Source organism: Pagrus pagrus (genome assembly GCF_965226575.1).
Source record: "Pagrus pagrus genome assembly, chromosome: 12".
Lineage (NCBI taxonomy): Eukaryota > Metazoa > Chordata > Actinopteri > Spariformes > Sparidae > Pagrus > Pagrus pagrus.
The window spans coordinates 26,747,997-26,763,880 of NC_140196.1; the positions used below are offsets into that span (position 1 = coordinate 26,747,997).

Here is a 15,884-nt window from a genome sequence, read left to right on the forward strand (position 1 = left end):
CTTTTATAGCTTGTATTAGCCCAATGCTAAGGTGGCTAATGTTACATATTTCATGAAAATAACAAATCACCCCGAAGCAAAACAAATAATTACCTGTCCAACAGAAAGACAGCAACCTCTGCATCACTTCTGGAAGTGCTACTTTTGGCTGCATTTTCTCTGCCATTGTTATCTCCTGCTAACTGTGCAAACTCTTCTTCTTCTGCTGTTTTATGGCTGTTGGCAAACAACTGTTAGGTGTGCATTACCACCACCTTCTGACCTGGAGTGTGGCTCTCCTGCTAACTCCATATGCAGTGTGCTGAATATATCCGGCAACACGTGACACGTGATGAGTGCACGCAGGGAGGAGGGGGGGACAGAGGGGGGTGCAGGCAGGACGAGACATGAAGGCATCTGATTGGTTCTTTCAACTCGGACCGAGAGGGAGGGATTGGTCAGAGTTTTTACAGGCCTGCAGCTGCCACAGAGGTCTGATTTATTTTGTTCCTTTTTCTGAACACATTATGTATGGACTACTCTCAGGATGGGAAGACCATTTCACCCAGTATAACAAAAAGTGTTTCTGAACAGGATTACCAGCTATACCTTTAAGTAAATAATAAATAATATAAATAATATACAGGGAGCCGGTCATTATTGCGAAATTAACCCTGACAGGGTGATGCAGGATAAAGAAAAGAAATCAATAATTTGACACCAAATATTGATTTAATTGATTTAAAAATGATTTAAAACAGTTTTTTTGCCACAGGAATTCTTTCTCCGGATTTATATGATTGGACTCCAGAGTATGTCCATACGGTCTGTTATTCAGAAATAACAGACCATAGAATGCCGTAATTGACCAATCAGAATTGAGTCTTCAACAAAGCTGTGTAATAAATACTGGTGGCTAAACGACAGCAGGAGTAGAGTTAAACATCAATTTAGAGTACAAACTAATTATAGCACATTGTAATTTAAAATTGATAAATGCCGAAGCTTGCGTGGAAATGGTCATACGCACAGTTTTCTGCCGTATGTTCATTTGATAAATGAGAGCCACTGTGTGGGGAAATAATTAATATTTAAGTTAAACAAATCTTTCAATTTTCTCAAGAGTACTCCAGATTAATGCATTTATTGTTAAAATTGACAATGTTCTTCAGGGCAGCAAACCACTGGACCCCACTAGTTGTACTCGGTTTTCTCTATCTACGCCATGTTCTCACCTCTTCACCCCTAATATGTTTACGTGTCTGTTTCAATTATAGGTTTGTCAGCTGGCAAGAGTGTGGGCGGGGGGAGACATGAAGGCCTGCACGCACAAAGTGCTGGACAGGTATTTATTAACTCATAATGTTACACATTTATTATAAAGAGTATGGTCTATGTGAACGACACAATTGGTTAACAATTGCCGAAATGAATATGGCTCTGCTCCTCGGCGCTTCGCAGCTAATCGCAGTGCTTCGGCGTCCTGTCTGAACCTGGCGTAACTCTGTGTGGTAAGGGTCTGCTGCCCAAATGATGAAAAAGTCCGTCTCATCTCAGGTAACCTAATGAGTCCCGGCCACACAACACAGCCACAAAAAGATTTTCTAAATGTGCCTCACCTAATAACATAAAGAGTGTAAACACGTGTTTTGGAGATACTGAGCATATGAGTGAATAGCCGACACATAGTTAGTCCATACTATGCTTTTCACCCTTTATTTGTTCACTGCGATTTCTACCCTCCTTATTTACATAATTTACTGTCAGAAATCTGCAGTGTCACCAAAATTAGCTCCATATGTAAACAACCAGCAGCTGTAAAACAATAACAGCAGATTAGCCCCAGAAATACCCAAAATGCAATTATGTTGATTCCCTTGATTTATCCAATCAGGACAGAGAACTCCATAAAGAGGCGGTCCCGTCTGCTCGTGAACGTGCAGAGAGCAGGTTCCTCCTGTTACCTGCAATAGAGTGGTGTAGCGATGATGTATTTTTTAAGGCTAACCCGGAAGTTAGCATTGCCATGGTTCCCTCAACAAAAAGCCTATGAGATTTTTGAATCGGATTTTCAACATTGTCAAAGTTTATGATACTTGCACATTTTGTTCAGTTAAGATAATCTTCACAAATGAACACCACTTTTGTGATTTTCACAGCGTAAATAAATTACTAGACATGACTTTAATTTTCTGCGAGAGTTAATTCTGTTGGAGGAGTTAAGAAATGTTTGCCTCGGGGACGGCCTTTCATTCCGAAACACCTCCATTGCGAAACACCGCTGTTCCGAATCTGACTTTCAACTTCCAATTACTTCCCAATAGGGTTAGGGTTAGGGTCAGGGGTTCTTTTTCGGAATAGCGGGGTCTTTAGAAAAAATGGGAAACCCCTCCATTCCGAAACAACCCCACTCCGAAACACCGCTGTTCCGAATCCGACTTTCAACTTCCAATTACTTCCCAATAGGGTTAGGGTTAGGGTTAGGGTCAGGGGTTCCTTTTCGGAATAGCGGGGTCTTTAGAAAAAATGGGAAACCATGCCATTACGAAGAATGGAAGTCTATTTTTGGAACAGCGGGGTTTCGGAAAGGCAGGGTGTAACCGTTTGCCTGATTGTATTGTGGTGTATTTGAATGAGCAAAAAGTAAATTCACTCTCTCCTGCTGCTGTACTACGTTTTCTGATAAATCTGCAAGTTGGAATATTTTGTAATTGAAGTCCGCCTGTAAACATGGACTGGTGAGTAGATGAGTCTCTGTGTTCGGTGTGATGATGTTTTTGTGCGTGACAATTTCTGTAGTCTCATTTAGCCACTTGTTTGCAACCGTTGTTTTTTTAAGTCGTATGTGCTTTATGATGAAATTGTGGGAAATGTAATGATGTATTTTATGTTGTAGAAAAACATAGTTGTCAAAAGTGTGTGTGTGTGTGTGTGTGTGTGTGTGTGAGACTACTCACCTTCCTTGTAGCATGTATGTATGTTATTTAAGTATGTAATTTAAAAAACACAAATAACAAATAACTGACTGTAGTGATATTTCTAATCAACAAAGTGGAAAATTTTGATATTTCACCTTTTTCATGGAACAAAATTGGGGGAAACAGAAAATTGTAAAGGCCTGGGAAGCATGTGATGCATATTTTATCATTTATCAGAATCAGATGATTTAGATAATATATTAGGGGTTTAACAGAACACAGAGGTCAGGGTTTGTGGGGAAGAAGTAACAAAAGACCCCGAATGCATAAGGCGAGGTTTCTTCTCATTTATTTTAAACAGACAGTAGTGCAGTTACAGTTTGTTAACTGTTAACGAGTTTAGACATTAGAAATGTTCAAAATCATATTTAAAAAACAAGCAAATACATAATTACAGATTGTAGAAGTTATGTATCTAACTTAATTGGAAAGCCACAGTTAGCAGTAATGATGTAAATGAGCTGACGGCTTCAGCAGACCAGAGCATGAAAACTAAAAGCTGCTTCATTTTTGTTTGTTAGTGCAACAGTGAACACCATGTCTATGCAGGGCTGAGGCTGATTAAAAACAGCAGGAACACGTTGTAGGACTGTTTTATTTACTTATTTATTTTTTCCTCACTCCAGTGACCTGCATGTCTGCCCGATCCAGCACACACCCTATAACTGTCCTTCACAGCTGATTTGAAAGCAGGTGGTGGGCGGGGCCTCTACCACAGCTGTCGCCTGTGTGCGTAGCACATGACAGTATCTTCTTCTTTGTCTTCATTTATTGTGTCTTCTTCTTTGTCCTCAGCTGCTTTGGCATTGAGAAGCTGTTCTCATTTGGAGAACAGCTTTTAGGTGCATTACTGACATTTCCTGGATTAGAGTGTGGAGTACACGTACATATGCTTTCACAATATGGGACAAATACAGTACCATAACACCCCTATCATATATCATTTATATTCTTTATAATAGATGATCAGTGCGTTTTTTTTTCTGCTAGATTCCCTCATTCAAACTCTCCCTGCAGATCGTGAGATGATCACGAAGCTATTTCTTTCTTAATAGCTCAATTGCTTAACATTGGCAACAAAAGAAACCTATCAGAGCCTTCACCTCCTGTGTGTCCGTTACAGCTCACCTGGTTTTTGACACACTTTAATTTTTCTGATCATTCAACCAAAACATGCGACACATTAAAAGGTATCATTAATAGTACAAAGGAGGTTTTTTTCACACAGTGAATCTTCTTGTGTCCTCACTTTGAGCTTCAGGCTGCTTCTTATTTCAATTTTAAAGGACCCCGTCAGACCGACATTGGCTCCATGTCAAAAACTTAATCCATCATTTCAGTAAGTTTCTGCATTGGTGTGGTGGGTTGCCACTTCAGAGGGATCCAGGAGGAGAAGAAAAGGACTGAAAGGAATGGCTGATGCGGTGGACTGGATAACAGGATATCAATGCACCTGACTGGATTTTCCCAGAATTCTGTGCAGCTCTGGGGACATGAGGAAAGGTTTTTCTGAACTACCATCATTCCTCTCCAAGTCGTCACCTAGTTGGACCATTGAATGGATGGATGGATAAAGGGGAAGTATGGGAGGAGAAGCAGGTGTGGACGAATGAAAAATGGGTGAATAAATAGGTATGACAGAGGTGGAGGGAGTCGCGTTTGAGCACAAAGGTCAAATAACGATGAGAGGATGGGAAGCAGGGTGGTTTTGAATAAAGTAGAGACAAAAAGACAAAAGAGGTTAGTTAGTGATGTTAAACATCCACATGCAAAAGAGATCTGATAGTGAGCCACTATCAGTTTTTTCTGTAATTTGAGACTTGCTGTAACAGAGTTTTGACCTGTCTGAAACAAAATCAGTAATATATAGAAAAGAAAAATCAGTACATGCTATTGGATGGATGAATTTATCCAAAGCTGTAACAATTGTACCTTGAGTTAACCCGTTTAAACCAATTGTCATTTTCAGGATTAATAAAGACAAATGCTAATCTGTACTCGGTGGTGCTAAACGGTATTAATGAACATTTTAACAGGTTGAAACTGTCTTTTATTGGCTGTATGTCCCCAGTTTCTACATGGTAAATGAGTATATGAATGGAGAGAGGGGAGTGTGAGTGTTCCAAGGACTTAACAATCATGTTGATGGTACTCTGAGTAATGTTCTCTCTGGAAGTGCCTAAAATCATCACTGGATCACTTTGCATTCTGAAGATTTTGGGTCATTCCATGCCAACTCTATATGTGTATATATATATATATATATATATATATATATATATATATATATATATACACAGATCAGCCAGGTGACGTGAATAACATTGACCATCTCATCACAATGCGATGTTCTGCTGGGAAACCTTGGATGCTGGCATTCATGCCACTTGACACCCACCACCCATCCAAACACTGTTGTGGACCAAGTACACCCCCTCATCACAACAACACTACCCGATGGCAGTGGCCCCCCAGCAGGACAATGTGCCCTGACACACCGCAAACACTGCTCAGGAACAGCTCGAGGAACACAATAAAGGGTCCAAGGTGTTGACCGGCCTCCAAATTCCCCAGATCCCAATCTGATCGAGCATCTGTAAGACGTGCTGGAGCAGGTCTGATCCATGGAGGCCCCACCCCCCAACATACAGGACCCAGAGGATCCACTATAAAACGCCCTGGTGCCAGACACCACAGGACACCCTCAGAGGTCTTAAGTCCATGTCTTGACAGGTCAGAGCTGTTTTGGCTGCACAAGGGGAACCTTCTCAATATTAGGCAGGTGGTCATAATGTTATGCCTGATCGGTGTATATATATATATGCAATTAATATTAACACTTTTACATAAAAAAAATAATTAAATAATCATTCTTGGGCCAAACACTCATAATTAACAGTACAGCTATAGGATTTTGCAAGGTCTCATGAAGTTAATTGAGGTTTCAACATGACATTTTTCAAGAAAAAACATGACATGAACTGGGAGGCCCGAGGTAAGTTGATATGGAATGACCCTTATACTAGATAGAGTATCCGACAGTTATGACTGTGAGAGCACTTTGAGTTGCCTTGTGTCTGAATTGTGCTACACAAATAAACTTGCCTTGCCTTGAGAGGGGCTGATATCTGACAGACATTGCATCAACCAGATTCAAAGACTTAATGTACAGAACCTCACGTATGCTGTATGTTAAGAATAACTGTCATTCTTACTCAGTACAAGCTTTTCTCCCTCAATTCTTTGACGTGAAGGCATCCGTAGTCTAATGTATTTTTACTTACAAACAAATTAAATTTTTAAAATACAAACATAATAATGGACTGTTGCCATTATAACAAGTGGACGCTGGTAATTTAAATTTGTTTAGTTTAATTAGTATGTTGTCAGTACAGAGTAGTGCCCCCCATTGCACAATCAATCCGGTCGTACTTACAGAAGCAGAGGAAGAGTGTATCAACACATATGGCATAGACGTTGAAGAAGCCATGAGCGATCAGGTAGGCACCTATCACCACCGTCTAATGTGAAAAACACACAGGTTGGAAAAACTAAAGCAGGACTGCAAAACTTTACAGATAGAAACCTAAGACGTACTTTTCTCAACAAGGAATTCATCTGTATTTACAAATATCCCCGAATTATTTTCAATTCAAGCGAGAAGCAGAATGCAGCATAGAAAGAGGCCATCAACAGGAAGTTTTTTTTTCTTTTTTTTAATATTATTACTTTACTTATGTATGACATTTCATCATGAAATTCACTTCTGAGAACTTTTGAGGTGAGAAATGAACTGCAGATTATGAATATTGGAGTACATGCTCACAGTTTAGAAGCTCCACAAGCACATGCAGGGCAAGCTACGTGGGTCTCTACTAAAAAGTCAAGCTGCAGCATTTTGTTGGAGGGAATGGAGGGATTTTTGAGACATGTATACAGGGAGTAACTGTACAGTAGTCAAGGTGAGATGAAATAAATGCATGGACAACCTTCTCCAGATCACAGAATGACAAAAATGACATCCTTTTTTATGTGTGCATCTGAGTCAAATAAAACGGCAAAATTCTGGCGTGCGAGTCCTGATATGGAGGGGAGCAAAGAGAATGACTTGTCGTTGAGTTAAAGATATCATTTACATTTCTGTATTTTTATGCCTTCTTCAGCTTCTTAATATATTATTTATGACCCCTGGCCAAAGATGGATAATATGAAGACTGAGGAGTGTGTTATCCCCATTCAATCTTTAGATCTGGGTTTGTGTTGTCAGATCCTGTAGGTTCTGCAATTAAACAATGTCTGAGCAATTGTGGTTGCATTGCTCAAATGATTATTGTTTAATGGGAAAACTGCACAGTGGGGCCAAAAGTTTTCCATAATGTATATGCATGCGTTTACAGTGTTTATGTGTGTGTTTGTGTCTCTGACCAGTAGGGGGACCCAGTAGTAGTTGAGATTGGGCACTTCCTCCTGGATAAAGGGGATCTTGCTGGTAAAGAAGAAGAATGCAACCACACCTGAAACACAAACATGCACACACACACGTTGACACACTGTGCCGGTGTCTATGTGTTCGCTGGTCTCTATACTCACTATAACATTGACACATTCACAGTGGCTCGACCAGCGGAAGATGTCTACCTGACATTGTCACTTACCAACTCCTCCTGCTATTAGCACTTTTCCCAGAAACAACAGAAAGTCGGTCACCCTGTCCAGAACTGCAACCCTGCAGACAGTCAGTAACACAGGTAGGTTCAGAACAGAGTTCCAGTGAGCTGCGAGAAGTCACAGCTGGCGTGTTACAGGCTGAGCCTTAAGTGTATGACTTGTTGTGTATGTGGAGCTGTGTGTGCGTGTGTTTGTGTGTGTGTGCTTGTGACATAGGGGGTATGTGACGTTAGTGCGCTGTGTGTATGTGTGTCTCTCTGTGTGGTGCAATAGAGTGACTGCGAGTTGAGTGCGTACACGTTGTGTTGTGAGGAGCTGCATCCACATGTACTGTGCCGTGTCATGAGATCCTGCAGAGTTGAAAATAGAGCGCTGTTCCCTCGTTCAGACGAGGTCCCGGGTTTTGTTTTGTGTTTTGCTGCATCAAACCAGAGACCCCTTACTACGGTTCGGGCTCTGCAAGCTGGTTAGTTAACACTGGCGGCTCATCCGGGATTCTTTTGCGAGCAAGAGACATTCATTATTCAGCGAAGAAAAAAAGAAATCTGCAGAGAAAATGATGGCGCTTGGCAGCCGCAGGGGGCGCGAGAGAAGATGGCGCCGTGCTCGGAAAAGGCAAAAGAAAAGGGAAGTAATTAACCCAAATATCAGCACAAATCCATTTGTGACAGACACAACAGAGACTTTCATGGCTGACGTGAACAGATACAGCATCAACCCCTTAGTGGTTAGCATGGAGCTGACACAGGCAGCTAGTGGAGCAGCGGTCTCCACATTACCACCGCCGCTGGACACAGGATGGCCACTCACCCCGCCGCCCTCAGGATCTACTAACCCCTTCACTCCGCCGACAGTGCAGCAAAAGGAGTCCTGTGTTGAGTTTGCAACGTCCCCACGGGTCAATTATACGTCCGCCATGCCATTACCTACGGCAGCTGCTCTCTCCACCACTGGCCAATTAATTAATCCCTTCACCCAAATGAACAGTAACTATTTTTCCTCCTTTGCCCCACACACTGTGTCACTATTCACCCCATTTATGCCCCAGCACATAACCCCAAATCATGGAGTACAGGCCCTGAGTTATGACTGCGTTCCTCTGCTAGCTAGCCCCTCACCTCATCTATTATTATCAGCGCTTTGTGGAGGAGAAAGAGGCCGCCTACGGGCCGTGCTTGGAGCATGCTGCAGCCATCGGCATTGAACTGAGACAAAGAACCAGAAAGCCAGGTGAAAGCCTGCATGCACTGGAGGAAAAGCCACATACCCTGGCCAGAGCCTACAACATAGCCAGCAGGTATGAAACCCCCAGAAAGGTCGCACAGACAGTCACACAGCTGATGCGGTCAGGGGCAGCCAGTGCTACTGAACGGAGAACCAGAGCAGCTACGGTACATGAAAATGATAACCTGCTATGTTATGGGGAGCCAGAGAGAGTGGCCATGAGGCATACTGACACACCAGAGGGGGCGCCAAAACCTCTCCATCAGTGGCGACCCGAGTAAACCGACAGCCCTAAGAAAAGAGACTTGGGACAGGTTGTTTGCCACAACTGTGCAGGCATTGGACATTTTCAGAGAAATTGCCCCTCCCCCCGTTGGCCCAAACAATCTGCAGTGAATGTCGCACTAGCCCCAGCACAGGCCCCAGATACAGTGGTTGTGAGTGCTAGAAGTTAAGAGGAGGAGGAAATGTGTGTTCAAGTGACAATTTATGTAGACTCTGGGGCACGGAGAAATGTGCTCTCCCTCCATCGTTATAAGACTTTTGCTTCCAAGACCAGACCCTCCATTCAGCTGTCGCTGGCAGAGGTCCTGCAGGGCGTCGGGCCAGAAGACCTGGTGGTCTTGGGAGAATTAACTGTCCCAGTAGTCATCGGAAACTATGTTACCAATGTTAACTTTATCATGGCCGATACAGCCGAAAGTACAGACATTATCCTGGGGCACCCTTTCCTGCTGCAGGCACAGGACTGTTTGGATTATGGCCGTCGGAAAATAACCCTTTTCGGAGAGGTGATGCCCCGCTTCATTGCCAGCTCAGAACCTGAGATGCACTTTGTCAAGGCGGCACGCAGGATGGCGTTGGAGCTGGGACGTGAGTACATAGTGCCTGGCCACCTCCATTCCACTGCTGCTGGAGAACTTATGCTAAGCCCCGCCAAGAGCTTCATTAAAAGACACCACGTCCTGTGTCGTTGTGCAGGCACGGCAGTCTGGCATCCCCATCAGAGTGTTCAACCCCGGTGCCACGCCGGTCACACTGAGAGAGGGGGCTGTGGCCAGCGTCCTCCAAAACAGCAAAGGTGGAGTCCCACCCCACCAAAGTCACAGCAGCACCTGATCATGTTCATGTAGCCTATGTTCCTGTCCCCAACCACCTGCAGGCGCTGTATGCCGAGAGCTATGCAAACCTGCCCTAAGAGGACCACTGGAGGCCAGCTGAACTACTAGAGTCGTACAGTGACGTTTTCTCCACTGGGCCCACCGACCTAGGCCGCACCAGCCTCGTCCAGCACGACATCCTGACCAAACCTGGTTCCTCATATGGGCAGCCAACCAGGGCAGCATTTGTGGAGGGGCAGCTTGAGCACCCGCAAAAAAAAAAAAGGACGGACAGTCGCCCACAGTAACCGGCTCAGTAGCAGCCGCCTCTGGGCTCTGATCGCCCCCAGTGCCGTACCGTACCGGCATCCTTAAATTTGTTTGCATTCATTTCCTCTGGTTTTTGTATTGCTCATTTACACATCAAGTCAATGATGTCTTGTTGCCATGTGGGGAGTGGGCGCCTGTGCGCTCTCTGTTTTGTAAAGGTGTGTCTGCTGCTGCTGAGAAAGTCTCATATACAGAGGTTGTGAAGGAAGGGGAAGAGGGAGGGGGCGGGGGATAGGTTCACTTCAGATGCGGGGGAGCGGTGAAGCAGGGGATTCAGAATCAGAATTTCCTTTATTAGTGCCGCAAACAGGGAAATGTGTGTGTCACCGCAGCCAAAGGACAGTTGAATATAACAATAAGCAATAATAATAGTAAAAAATAAACAATATAATAAAAAGGTAAGAAAAAGAGCTAGAGCAGAAATAGAAATAGAATTGTTTAAACATAATATGTACGAATATAAACAGTGTAATTATAAACAGTGTGGGCAGTGTATTGTTATTATAAGTATGAAAATTGCCCAGTTAGTGCAAACCAAAATGAGAAATTATTATCTAATAGTGCACAACTAATGCAATCAGTAGGCTAAAGTCAATCACATCACGAATTGCTTCCAAATGAAGCACATTTCAGTTTATTCTGTGTTAGTTAACACAGGGTAACTTGCCTTGACTAGCTTATTAATCTCTGTCATTCAAACAGGGGATGTGTGTTCACAGGTGATTACTGTAATTATCATAATCAAACAAAAATAATGATAATAATGATAATAAACTGGGAAAACAGAGCCTTTTTCTCAGAGAGAATTAGTGGACACCTGAACAGAGTCTCCTTACCTGACTACATTCCTCATCACAAGGAAGAAGGCTTCTCTGGCTGAGGTACAGAAGTTTTTACCGTAGATCGCCACCTGGTGGAGAAGAGAAACAACACAGCTCTCACAACAACAGAAGCTTGTTGCTGATACGATGAACAGTGGAAAGCTACTGTTTGTTTCTGAGCCCTCCCTAATGTAAAACTTCCTTGGGTTCAAGACGATGGTACTGCACCCATCTACCTCCAAACACTGGTCAGACCACACAACCCAGCACGAGCACTTCGCTCCACTACATCAGTTGGCCGGTTGAGAGCAAACAAAGGTCGCTCAGCGAAGCCGCGACTCTTCTCTGTTCTGGCGCCTGTGTGGTGGAACGAACTCCCGACCAATGTCAGGACAGCAGAGTCACTCGCCATCTTCCACAAAAGACTCAAGCATCACTTGTTCAGACTTCACCTCGACCCTGCATAGCATGACTCCCTCCCCCTCTATGTTCTTACCCTTAGCACTTAAATCATAGCACTCAGCCTATGTACTTACAGTATCCTTGATAAATAGCAGCTACTATGCTCATATGAGGGCTTGACAATTGTTTATATTTTTTCATATCTTAGCAATATGTTGTTGTTTCTTTCTTGTGACAAATGTACTTATTGTAATTATGCTCATACTAAGAAGCACCACTTTAATCAACTCACCATGATGTAAGCATTATGGTTCATGTAGCGTAGTAATTTCTCCAAACACCAGAAACAGCATTTCAGACAGTGCATGATGAACCTGGACAGGCTGTTGTCAACACCTACATGATAAACACATACAAGATCAGTATAGTGATAATGGTAGCAATTGTAATAGTATTGAGGAAGTGTGTGTGTGTGTGTAAACCTTTTAGTTTCTGTTCCAGGTATTCCAGTATGATCCGGACCAGTTGAACAACTGAAAGAATTAGAGCTCCAAATGCCAAAGACCCTGTGTGATACCTGAGGACAGATGAATTACATTATTAACTTTGGAAGAAGGATCAAACAGGACCAACTGTACATGTGTGCGCACACTTTGAAACATGAGTTCTGAGCATGTCCTAACCTGATAGCCCTGCTGAATGATGAAAAGAGTGGACATGATGGGATATCCTGAGGCTTCCTCTTGGCCCAATAGTAGCTAGCAAATGTCCCAGCCAGGGTGCACTGCTCCAGGGCTAAGCTGAAGTTGACCAGCCAGAGGAAGACCAGGAGGTTGGACAGCTGTAGCAGGAAGAGGTAGCGGTGGAAAGATGTCTCCCCACCGTAGAAGGCAAAGAGACACTGAGAACCCTGACACAGCGCTAATTTGGAGATGTTGGTTCTGTTAAAGGTCTGACAGACATTGAGGGGGAGAACAAAGGAGAGTTATTTACTCTGTCCTGAAGTAGGTTTGTACAATATATGCAATGTTTGAATACAGTATGTTTACATTTTTATATAAATTGGTTATGTCCAACACTTTATTTGAAGAGATCCGCATAAGACTGGCATGACACCGTCATAATTTATTATTTATTTGGACCAAACCTGTTTGATTGTGGAAACAGAGTCAGACTGTTTTGTTGAGTTTTATTATATTTCTGTTCAGTCTGATGAAGTGTGACTCATAATGAGTTAACAGAGTTAAGCTCGTCTTAGCTGTGTAAAAAAGGAGAGATTTTATTTTAGCAGGTGTACAGTACAGTACAGAAAATATTTCCTTTCGTGACATCCTGTGTGTATATTCTCTTTATGTACTGACGTAAATAGCAAACTTGCCGCTTGCATACATTTGAACTAAGAGTCTTGCCATATTTTAGATTGCCCCTTAAAGAAGGCGTTAAATATTATAAGGCCATTTTGATGATAGGAAATAAGTACCAAAGTGATTTAGTATCTCAAGAAAAAATAAAAAGTTCACTTGTTGCTAAACAAGGTAATTGCTAACTGCTGCCGTCTGTACCTAGCTGCTGTTATCTAGTTAGCCTAGTTAGCGCTCACATTTGCTGACTACGCCACACAGTATACATTGTGACTTACATGTACATCACATCTATAAGCACAATAAGCATGTATGTGTGAGACATACATGGACATACACTATATGTTGTTTGCAACGGTATTTTTTTCCCTTTGGAGAAACCAGACATTGATATTAACTATTCCAATGTTCTAGCTCCAACTGTAAAGTAACACAGCTTCAACATGTTTCATGTGCAAAGAAACTAGTCTGTCACAGTGGTCAGGTGGGATTTTGGAACAAATGCAGTTTGGCTTTTTAGTTTTAAAACCTCCAATACAGAAAAAGAAATCAGATTGAAGATAATGTACTGTACCTCAGGTTTGCAAGTACTGTTTGCATAGGGGCAGCTCACATCAGGCGACACGACTTTGTAGATGGGATTACCTGAGGATGCTAGGTGACTGATTCACAGTGCTGGTTAAAGACACATCTTACAAGCTGCTTTGAGAGCTAATGAAATAGAAAATCAATCTGCTCTACTGTGGACACTGAAGAGTTTTAGAAATAATAATTTTGACATCAGTGTGACCTCTTCAATGAATCTCTCAGCTCTGAACTACAAAAAGTCAACATAAAACACTGAAGTGTCTTTCTGTTCTTCCTGTTGCTGCCTGTGACCACTCTGAAGGATACATAGCAGTCATCAGCCAGTAGGAGATGCAAACAGTCAACAAGAGAAATGTGATGACTGGAAAGAATAGCGTGGACATCATGTGACCGATGGCTCTGCAACAACAGAGAAATCATCAGGCCTGGAAAACAACTCTTGGGCTGTGTTGCATTGTGGGTAGTTCAATCAGTGAAGTGGCAGCTGTAGCTCAGAAGGTAGAGCAGGTCGGCTGCTTATCGAATCGCTGGATAATCGCATGTCGAAGTGTCCTTGAGCAAGAAACTGAAGCGCACAATTGCTCCTGACAAGCAGGGCGGCACCTCGCATGACAGCCTCTTTCATCAGTGTATGAATGTGTGTGTGAAGTGTTGTAAAGCACTTTCAGTGTAATACAGGTGTTAGCTGATACAACTGCCAACAACAACAACAACAAAAAAAACACTATGAATGTGTAAAACAATTGAATTATTACACTTGAATTATTTAGGCCAGAAATAAATATCATTGACATAATGATACAGACATATGTGACAAATATAGTACTACATCATAGTGATACATATGTATGACAGTGATACATATATATTACTATCACTATGTACAGTAGAGTTACAGGCTATAGAGGTAATCCGGATGGATTCTTTTATTGTTTTTATTTTCCTGTGATGTTACGCTCAGCTCAAATGCTGTTCATCAAGAGAATAATGTTGTACTATATTATTGAGTGTGATGGCATAATCTTCCCTAAACCAACATTAATCTGTTTTCAGAAATGCCATACCATACAAGACAAACTGGTCATAGTTATCTTCCACCAAACACCCACCAAACACCCAACTGATCGATGATCAGTGATCTGCCCCAAAGATCCACCCATGTGTTTGTGTTCACACAGGCCGCGTGCCAGCTGTCTGCCCTCTCTGTTTACATGGAGTTTGACTTTGATAATTATCCATAAATATGATGAGGTGATTTTCCTTTACCCCGCTGAAAGAGCAAGAAAGCCGGAGGGGGAACAAGAGGGAGCGAGGGAGAGAAGGTATTCTCTTCATGTCTGACATATTCTACACATACAGATGTTAAACTGTCAAAAAACTGACAAAAATATTTTTCTATTTAAAAAATAGATGAATGAATGCAATTAAGACCTCACAAATTCAAATTTAACACTATCACTATCAGTTAATGACTTTGAAGGCCTAACATTGATAACAAAATAAAATAAATAATTTTAAAACTTTTTAAGGACTTGTACACAGCCTGAGTAAAGCCCTGCTAATCATTTAAAAGAGAGAGCCATGGAGTTTTCTTGAAAATGAGTTGAAATACCTTGAAATGTGGCCTGTTCCTCCCAATTTCTCTATCCAGCATCTTTTCAGCTGCTGATCAATCGTAAAGCGATGAATTGATGATGATTTATTAGATTCTCTATACTTCTTGCACCCCGGAGCGCAGCAGTACAACAACATCATTCGATAAAAGCATTTGAGCTTCCCACCCTGAGCGCAACATCAGAGTAAAATGGCCGCCGTGTGAATATGGTCTACTGTACAGTAAAGTGTTTGTTTGTTTTTAAAATCCCATCATTTGAAAGACATTCACATATCTAATTCTTGCAATTTCATACTTGCTGGCCTCTCTGAGCAGAGCGATAGCCACTCGGACTCTTCTCCTCAAGAAGATCAGCATCAACAGGATGGAAACTTCTGTCACTGCCAGAGACACCACTGACAAACACAAACAAGACTTTATGTCATATATATTTTCACGGCCAAGATTGTTGCGTACATTAAGCATACTCTCAAAAACATTATCTGATTGACTTCTCGCACTGGAACTGAAAATGACAACTGCGGCATGATGTATGAATAAAGCAGACTGTTAAACAATAGTCTGACAAGTGCTGCTTCGTAAAGGATTCATAACTAGCACATCTTCTGAACAGTCTGAAGCTGATGTAAAATAATCAGATGACTGAAATGATAAATTGACTTCATTAAAACAAGACTGATCTTCTTAGAAACAGTAACTGTGTGATATGATGTTGGTCTTAACTTTTTAAATGTTACAGAGATCTGAACTGAAGAACACGGCACTAAACATCTAAAAGTAACAATCTGGATTCTCATGATTTCCTGTGAGAATTTCCA

At 42.1% G+C, this 15,884-nt stretch overlaps 1 protein-coding gene across 1 annotated transcript in view; it reads right to left on the reverse strand.

Moving 5' to 3' along the window:
- Positions 1-4,401: 4,401 nt before the first annotated feature.
- Positions 4,402-15,884, reverse strand: part of LOC311266765 (choline transporter-like protein 5-A) — a gene marked incomplete at both ends in the record, with an annotated part of 24,415 nt that continues 12,932 nt past the window's right edge. The window contains 11 exons of the mRNA XM_084369297.1: positions 4,402-4,499; positions 6,394-6,478; positions 7,383-7,471; positions 7,613-7,683; positions 11,116-11,189; positions 11,795-11,898; positions 11,985-12,079; positions 12,186-12,454; positions 13,438-13,525; positions 13,758-13,850; positions 15,362-15,461. Coding sequence (XP_084225423.1) covers positions 4,402-4,499; positions 6,394-6,478; positions 7,383-7,471; positions 7,613-7,683; positions 11,116-11,189; positions 11,795-11,898; positions 11,985-12,079; positions 12,186-12,454; positions 13,438-13,525; positions 13,758-13,850; positions 15,362-15,461 — 1,166 coding nt within the window. The remainder of the gene's footprint in view (positions 4,500-6,393; positions 6,479-7,382; positions 7,472-7,612; positions 7,684-11,115; positions 11,190-11,794; positions 11,899-11,984; positions 12,080-12,185; positions 12,455-13,437; positions 13,526-13,757; positions 13,851-15,361; positions 15,462-15,884) is intronic.